General features: G+C 37.6%; 1 protein-coding gene across 1 annotated transcript; it reads right to left on the bottom strand.

Annotated features, from left to right (window-relative positions):
* Window positions 1–7,027: 7,027 nt before the first annotated feature.
* LOC111893305 (uncharacterized) lies at window positions 7,028–9,311 on the bottom strand. The gene has a single exon (XM_023889364.3). The coding sequence runs from the start codon at window positions 8,805–8,807 to the stop codon at window positions 7,314–7,316; it is 1,494 nt and encodes a 497-aa protein (XP_023745132.1). The 5' UTR covers window positions 8,808–9,311; the 3' UTR covers window positions 7,028–7,313.
* Window positions 9,312–9,650: the final 339 nt, after the last annotated feature.

Below are 9,650 nucleotides of genomic sequence, written 5' to 3'. Positions count from 1 at the left end.
AGTTTTGAGGAGGGACTCGGCGAGTTGGAGCTCAGACTCGCCGAGTAGGGTCGCGATTCTGGACACGGGATTCGTTCGGACTCGGCGAGTCCAGGATATGGACTCGGCGAGTCCACGCTGTTTAATGAAACCCTAATTTCTCGGGTTTGGGACCTATTTAAATGGCCTTATGGCCGTCATTGCATCCATCAGTCCATAGAGAGATACCCTAAAGGTGTTTTAGCGATTTGAGAGTGAAAGAAGGCATTTCTTGACATTTGTGTGTTGTTTAGCAAAGAAGAAGGAGGCTCTAGACAAGAGGAGGCAAAGGGGACTGCTATTTGGTGGATTGGAAGCTTGACCCTTCAATCTAAAGGTATAATTTCGACCCATCTCCTGTTTTGAGAAGTATAATCGATTCTAGGGTTTCTTGTGGCCTTGTTGAGTTGATTTGATGGCCAAATAGTCCCATGCTAGTGATGAGACTTCGGATCTGGATCCATAGAGGTCCAGAGAGCCTCATTCTTCAAGCTTTATAGAGAACAATGGAGTCCATGACCTTGTGTAGTGAGATTTGTTGAAGATTCTTCATAATTAGTCATATAGAGGTTGTTCATGCATCAAGACTAGAACTTTACGTGATGAATCAGTCTAGGAGGGCCAGATCTATGAATTGTTGGAGTAGATCTGACCTTAGAAGCAAGTTTGGGTGATTGCATGGAATGGACTCGCCGAGTCCGATGAGCAGACTCGGCGAGTAGCTTGAAGATTGCCTTGGACCGGCCAGTGAGTGGTCCAGACGAGTCAGGAGTTGACCCAGTGAGTCAGGGCGAGTTAGAGAGGATTGTCATGTGGTCTGAGTCGAGCTGGGACTCGCCGAGTCGTTCTTGAGACTCGGCGAGTTGAGTCGGGGTGGTCCCGCGATTCTTCCAGGTGGAACTCGTCGAGTCAGGGGGGAGTACTCGACGTGTAGAAAGGGAATCCTAGAGAGTTGATGAGAACGTCTAGACTCGCCGAGTTGCCGTGTGCACTCGCCGAGTCCGGTCAAAGTTGACCGTTGACCGTTGACCTGTGTTGACTTCCTAGGGATAGTCAACCTCAGAGATAAAAGTGTTAATTAGAGTCTTGTGATGTTATAGGAGGATTAGAGCTCGGAGGATCGAGCACGAGGGATTTCCAGGGATCGTGAGATACCGAGACACGCGAGGTGAGTCTTCTCACTATACCTTACCTTGAGCCGGTAATCAGAGTTATGTGTTAGTGTATGTATGTTATGTGCATGTTATGTGTTGTACTGCATTATTTCTATGTGATTTATGTTGTGCATGTTTATAGAGTTGGAACCGGAAGGTTCCCAGAGTTAGAACCTGAGGGTTCACGGAGTTTGGGTGCACGGACCCATAGAGTTACGGCCTCGAGTGGCTGATATGTGTTTTATGTGCGGTATTTTGGGGAACTCACTAAGCTTTGTGCTTACAGTGTTAGTGTTGTTGTTTCAGGTACTAGCGATGACCGTGGGAAGGCGCCGGCTTGATCTGTACACACGTAGAGGAATTCAATATAATTATGTGATCTTGGGATTTGTATGATACATATTGGAATTTGAAATTTGATGATTTATGAAATTAAAAGAGAAATGTTTTTATAAATTGTGAAAAATAAATTTTAAAATTTTCGGTGTTACACTCAAGGTAACAGATTGCTACCTCAGAAATGATCCAAAGGAGGAGTAGATCCCTGATCTACAATGATATCCAGATGCTAGCCTCTTGATCTTCAACCTTTTTCTTCTCAATTTCTCTTCCCAAGCTCTAATTCTTCAACAATGGAGGTTATACACGATTTTAGGGTTCTCTGGGTTTTGGAAGGTAACAAAGAGGCTGAGGGTGGGTTATAATGTCCTTTATATAGGGCACAACCCCGAGAATTAGGGTTCTCTCCACCCAGCACCAACTCACCGAGTCACTCCTCCGAATCGCCAAGTTGGTCACTTAGCACATGACCAGATTCGCGACCCGACTCGCCGAGTCTATCCATTGACTCGCCGAGTCGGTCTTCCATATTTACACTAAGCACCCTGAACTTTGCTCTTCTGAACATCGGGGTGTTACAGAAAGACTATGGTGTTGGCCCATGGCATTTGTATGTAAGACCGGGATTTGGCCCTCGACATTACAAGTATCATATTATCGGATTGAAGTATACCCTAGTGCAGGTCCCATAGTTGTATGTTTGGTATGTGGTACTTTAGGGAACTCACTAAGTTTTGTGCTTACAATTTATGTTTATGGTTTTAGGTACTTCCATTTTCAAAAGGAAGGGCCTGGCTTGATGGCACTGCATCCCCTGGAGTTTATTCTGTAATGAATGTTTACAAATTAGTCTAATGTTTTGAGAATACTTTGACTCTGAATGTCTTTTGGAAAAATGAATGAATGACTTTAACTTATTTAAAATGAAATTTTTACTCGGTTATTTTGGGATGTTACATGATCGGTATGTAGTCATAAAGAGAGGTCGTGTCCTTAACCTTGGGTGCAAGAATGATAAATAAGGAATTACAACCCTGCCTTAGAGTACCAGTTTCGTAGAAATATTATACGAATATAATGAGATTTGCAGCGACACAACTCCAATACTTTTTTAAGAACTTAAAAGTTAACCCGTCATGGCTCAGGGACTTATCTCCTATGCATACCCATACTGCTTTCTTCACCTCATCAATAGAGAATGGAGCCTCCAATATAATAGCATCCATCATATATATAGACTGGATATGAGATTTTACAAGTTTTGGATGTGAAATCCATTCTTCCTTAATTTTTTTTGGAAGAACCAGAAAGCCTCATCTTTCATGTCTTTCACTTATGAAGCCATCTTCCGTTTATCATTAGACCTACAAATCTGTTTATAGGTAATTATTGTTTACATATCCATAGAATAGTTTTGAATTTTCATCCCCATCTACCTTCCATTTCAAATGCACCTCCTGTTTTAGGTCAATGACTGCCATTTTTTCAAGTTTAAGTATCTTCTAAAGGCAATTACTCTAGACGATACTTCATTGGAGGTGAGAGCCCGTGTTTCAGCAACCTTTTCAATATTATGTACTTTTTCTTTAAATTCCAATATCTCTTGTTTCTCCTTTTTGTGTTCGTCACTTCTCGACTTCTTTATCTCATCCTTTAGGTGACGCAATTTGGCTGCAAGGTATGAATCAGTGTTGCCATACCCAGAAAATCCAGCCCAAGCATCTTGTACGATTTTGTCTCCGACTCGACTTCTTTATCTCGTCCTTTTTCTTTGAATGAGGGAGGTCCGAAGTCTCCACTGTAGAGATTAGTGTAATTGGGAAGTGATCTGATAATTCCCAAAACTAAGCCGTAACAATTATTGAGGGGAAAGTAGCCAAAAAAATTTGAACAAGCTGGGAATCGGTTAAGTTTGCTTAGCTTTGCATCAACTCTGCTCATAAATGTGAATCTTTCACCACCCATATTGAATTCGTGAACCTCTGCTAGCCTTATAAAGCGATTAAAATTTGATGCGTTGGTTAAGCAAAACTGAGATATGAATCTCTCATCCTTCCTCCTTACAACGTTAAAATCAACAAAAATGAGCCCTTTACCTCTTTTTGTTTGCTTGATTTGAAGTAATTCACGTCATGTATCTTTTTTCTCTAATGGAGTCTGAGGACTGTATACATTTACGAATATGGTGTTGTCAGTGCTTCCTTTCCAAGTACCAAACTATTATTAAGTACCAAAGATATGGTGGCGCAAATAGTCGTAAATAAGAAAATTCACGCATCCAGATGTTGTTTAATTAAATATGGCATCCAATTTTTTTTACCCATATTTAAAAACACAACTATGCATCTTACTTTTTCAATCTCATCTTCAACAAAGAACTTTTAGCTCAAAGGTATCAGGTGTTGCCCTCCCTTCTTGAGTTTGAGGGTTCAAGTATCTTCAGTGACATACATAAATTTAAGAGTAGTTTATAAGAGTATAGCCTCTGATTGTTGTTTATGATCAACCATGAAAGTTTAATTAAACTACAACACGTAAATAAAGTCTAGCAAATGTGGCAAAAGTGATGAAAAAATAGGTTTTTCAAACCAGTTTTCTTAATATGGGTTTGAATCAGTTTGAATTTGGTTATATTGGTTCATACATTTTAGAACCCAACCTGATTCAAAACCAAACCCAATTTTACTTCAAACTGGTTGTAAGAACCTAATTGGTGTGCACTTCTATGTATAAAATTAAGTTCATTTTAGGTTCATTATTCCCTATTATATTTTATATATAACTAGTGTTAGAAAATAAGGGAATCAAAATAACAGTATATATGACTTGGATAGATTCAAGGATCGTGTTTCCAAAAACTTTCCAAAATCTGTAATCCGTCCTTATTTTCTAGGGCACACAAACTCAAGAGTGTGATAATCTAAGAACAAAACCAATTCAAATTACATGCCTAATTCGAATTGTGAAACAAATAATACCTTTGTTTGATGTGTTGTTTTGAGAGACATGAAAAATCTTAATGAACAGATTTCGAGTATATCTTTTGGAACCCTTTTTCAGGAACATGAAATATGTTCTTATAAAAGAGAGAAAGGTACTTATTGGTGGTTACATGTAGATTTGGCGCCAAAATTGGTGGTTGAACAAATGGTTATAAAACATAACCAATTCTAACATTATAGTGTTGTCACCACTTATTTTTGGCGAGAAATGCATGGTTGGAGCCCTTGGTGGACCCACCGCCCTTACATGTAGATCTGCCCCTTGGATCCCACTAAGGGCGTTGCCGCTTGGAACTACGTACCTAGGGGCGTTGCACCCGGACCGTCATATATAGGGTTGTCCGTATGGATGGATCAATTCAATTTGATCCAGTTAAGTGAATCCCAATTGATTTTGGTTTTCAAAACATGGATCCAAGTAGTTCAAACTAGATTCAAATCCAATCCGATCCAACCAAATTACATTTCAGTTGGAACAGTTTTTTTTTTTTTTTTTTTTTTTTTTTTTTTTTTAATTTGGTTTTCAAGTTTTAAAAAGTACACCATAACCAGAAAATTGAGATTCATATTCATGAAATTTGAAATAGTTTTTCCTGTTCTTTCATCCATAGATTGACGAGGTTTAAAAATCGAGCTTCAAAAGGTATATTAGGACCCAAAGTCAAGGTTGGTAGTCTGCTAGCATTCCACTGGACTATCTAGAATAGTCTATGGTCGTCATCTATATTCCACTAGACGACTATATCATCTTTAAAGTCAAGGCCTTTCATAGTCTACTTCATCTTTCATCTTTCATCATTTATATCATATTTCATCCATCCATCTCTAACCAATATATTTATAGGTATAAAAATACATATACAGTTTAAATCAAGTAAAACATGTATAAATCGTTCATCTAGCATAGATATCTGGAACATATTTAATAGGCAAATATAGCATGTAATTGTTTTAAAATACTTTATATGTATGTGTAAGATGAAAGTAAATATGTACTCAATTTTTAAAATGGATGACTGAAAATTTGGACAACGCTTCGCTTCAGCACATGACTTTTCCTTTGATATGACATAGGTTCAATTATCTCTAAATATTACTTTACTACCTCTTATGACTAATTAATAGTATAGATTCCTCAATAATCTCAATGTCTATTGATCTATAGCTGATAAGAGATAACCAAGTAGGATCATATCAGAGGTATGGTCTGTTTGGTATACAGAATATATACTGTTTGGAAATCTCACTTTAAACACCTCATTAAATCTAGTCTAGACATCATCCCCATAATTAGATCAACTAGTAATATGACATTGGAACTACTGACAAATCTTATTTATAAATCATAACCATGACTATGAATTTTAAATATAAACTATACTAAAATATTATAGTGTAATTTAACTTACATAGATTTCCTAAACAAAAGTTTGGAAATTGTACTAGCAGAGTTCCTACTCGATGGCTGCTACTATTCAGACAGTTAGGGATTGTAGAGCTTCGTCGAGATACTAATTCTAAGGAAAACTTGGGGTTAAAACCAGAACGAATCGAGGGAGAACTGTATGGAGGGTGTGAGGAATGATCAGGAGTGACCAACTATTTATAAGGCCAAATTGTCATATACGCGTCATGCCCAGACCAGATGCATGTCGCGCACTAACCTAGTTGGCCCTCTCTGTAGCTGACACGTGTCCGTTTTTGGCTGTATGCGCATCGCGCACGTGCGCGAGACGAATTTCATAATTTCAAAATTGCATAATTTCTTCATACGGACTCCGTATTTGGCGTACTCTATAAAAGCTTATTTGAATTTCGTTTTTCCAATAATAAACTATGTTTAATCTTAAACCAAATGTATGTTTCAACAAAAACCGAACTCTCACTTTGTATAATTTGATTTTCCAAATTGATAAACTATTTGTAAGAAACTTTGATTTTATATAAGTTGAATTTTCCAAATTTGTTAAAGGTAAAAGGTTATATGAAGGTAAAAAACGTATAAATCAATTTGCTTGTTGTGGTAACCGACTCCTATCGTAAAAACAATTTTCATTTCTAGTATCATTTAAAATTATGATACAATTATGATAAATGAATCAAATTTGAGATGTGTAATGTATTTATTCCCACATAAACACTAAGGCTTAGTTCTCGAGTTTAACAAAAATAAATAAATAAATAAACACTAAGAGATTCATGAAATTTAAGGAGTACGATGACAACTAACCATCCACAAACTACAACTTGGTAGATGCGATGATAGAGCATTTTCACATCAATTCTCGGAATGCCCCGAATTTTATTTACTTCGATTTTTAACTCTGCAAAATCATCGCAGCTTTTTTTTTTTTTTTTTTTTTGAAAGAGCAATTATTATTTTTTTTTTCTTTTATTTTGGCGTAGATCTTATCACATACAAAATAAATAAAACACTGATTCTTAAATAAAACCTGCCAATCCATAATCATAATAACACACTTAAGGAAACATCGACAAAAAAAGACACCTATATAATAAATAAACACAACCCATTACTTCATAGATCTCTCATTCATTTTTTGGCGTTGATCTTATCATATACAAAAAAAATAAAAATAAAACACTGATAGTTAAATAAAACCTACCAATCCGTAATAATAACAACACACTTTGAAATTGTTCAATAAACTAAAGGAAGCATCGACAAAAAAAGACACCTACGTAATAAATAAACACAACCCATTACTTCATAGATTCCACTTGGTAAATAAAGATCAGCAAAAATCAATGAAGCATCAAACATCGACTCCAGTTTTCATTAAGTTAACATAAGAACACTTGGAGATGAACGAAGACAAACATGAACCTCATGTTCTTCAGGTCCTACACGATGCTTAGGCACCATTATCTCAAGCATAGTTCCTGTTTCGTCCCTGTAAGCTTCCAACTTTGCATCTTCAGGAATCAGAGTCGGAAGCAGAATCTCCCTCACAAATTCCCCAGGAGGGCAGTGCTCAGGTGCCGGATCGCTCATCTTAAACGTCCTGTTTTGTCTTTCTAACACCGGCCTACACCCGGTGCTCACACAACAAATCTTCACAACACCTTGTGAAATCGTATTCCTCCATGTAACTTTTACCCTTTGAAGATCTACACATGGCAAACTTACAACAATCAAGAATCCCTCTTCATCTTCATAGATAGTCTTTGCAGCCGTTACAGGCCCATAAGCACTTCTTAACACCCCAGAAATTTCACTCGTCCAATGCGGATCCACTTGATGAACATCAAGAACTGAATCCGAACTTTCTTCATCGTGATTGCCACGTGGCGAGTTGCTCTTCCGACGTTTACCATTACAACCCGCCAAAAGATCTGGCACACTGGTAATAGTATCACCAGTTGCAGTACCAGTACCAGTACTAGAAAGCAATCGCTTTGGTTCTTGTTGTTGATGATGATGATTAGCTGTATCTTTTGGAATGAGAGCGCGTTCAATTTCGAAATCGGTACTTGGAAGGTTCCTCCAAGAACTGAAATCACATGCTTCAAGAGTAATTGAAAAGTTTAAATCTCTTCCCGTAAGTTCCATCCACCTTCTTCTTTCTTCCTCTTCCAATACCATCAAATTAGGTGATCTAACAACTTCAATCCCATGAACACACTGAGGATTCGAGAGTCCCCTATATTGTTTCCTTTGCATTCGATGAGATCTAACGAAACCCTTATCAGCACAAAACGGAAAGGGCTTTTCCCCTTGTCGTGAATGCCCATTCATATAGCTTCTCAGTTGCATTTTCCCCAATGCGTTCTCGGGCCTTTCTTTAAAAGCCCACATATACATATTCTCCATGTCATGTTGAACCAAGAAAACATCTAACTTCAGCTGTGATTTATCAATATCGTGTCCGTTATTATCCATGTTCTTGTTCTTTGACTTCTCGTTTAAAACCGGTTTGAAGTAGAAATTAAAGAAAAACCAAGCCCCCCACATGCTATCTAGTCGCTTAGCGGTCTTCTTCCCGGATTTTGTGACATTTATATGTGTTTCACTTTGGTAATGTTGAGAACCTAAACCGGGTTCTAGCATATCACATGAATCAATCGACACAGGTGGCGGATGGCTTGGCTCCGCCGAGAGTGGGAGATTGATATCGGGCGGTAGATTCAGATCTACAGCCGGATCGAACAAACTTGAATCCATGGACAAGAAATGATTGTTGTCCATGGATAAGGTTGTTAAAACACCACCACCATTCATTTTCTCTTTTGCCGGCATTATCATATCACCAGAATCAACACTTAATCGCATGAGCAAAAAACCTCATGCAATCCTACTCGAAAACCCTAACGAAATCAATAAAAAGTATCCTAAATCCACCCAAATCAGTCCACATCGTAACCAATATGAATAATAGCGCATCGAAAGCAATTAAACCACCTCGGATGCATTTTATTCTCAACCGATTTACGAAATAATCCTGTTAGATTATCAGATATGTGTAGTTGATTTGATTTTATAAGGGCACGATGGAAGAAATCCTAACCCTAGAAAAGTCAAGATACTGAGTAGAGATTAGGGATAGGATCGAACGGTACCTGTGAAGACAACGCATCTGATCGGAGAACAGCAAGATTGATTTATGGTAGAGAGAAAAAGAAAAAGAGATAGAGAGATTGATGAGAAAGAGAAGGTGGCGTATGTGGGTTTGGCGCTGGTGGGGGTAGGGGGAGACTGGAGAGAGAGAACCTTCACTAGTTGAAACCGTCCGGTTTTTGTGACAGGTGAATCAGACGCCGTCCCTTCCTACCGTCTTCTCCGTTTTCATGTGGAATGTTATAATAAAAATTAGACAAAATTGTAAAAATGGACCCTTTGGTATATATTTTTTTGGGGTTTTAGTCTAAATCATGAATTTTTTGGATTGAGAGTCCTTTTGACCTTATTTTATTGTGTTTTTGGTTCCTCTGAATAGTAAAATTACTATAATACCCTTGGCTTATTTATTTTTCATTTCTATCATTTTTTTTATATCTAAATACTTATTTATTTATTTAACTAATTAAAAAATAAAAGTTTCTCTCCCTCTCTCTCTCTCTCCATGGCCGGTAAACAAACAAGATCAGAAGGCTGGTAAAAAACAATGATATCTTT

Source organism: Lactuca sativa, chromosome 8 (assembly GCF_002870075.4).
Source record: "Lactuca sativa cultivar Salinas chromosome 8, Lsat_Salinas_v11, whole genome shotgun sequence".
NCBI lineage: Eukaryota > Viridiplantae > Streptophyta > Magnoliopsida > Asterales > Asteraceae > Lactuca > Lactuca sativa.
The sequence above is the reverse complement of the archived record's forward strand: the minus strand, read 5'-3'. Positions and strand labels throughout refer to the sequence as shown.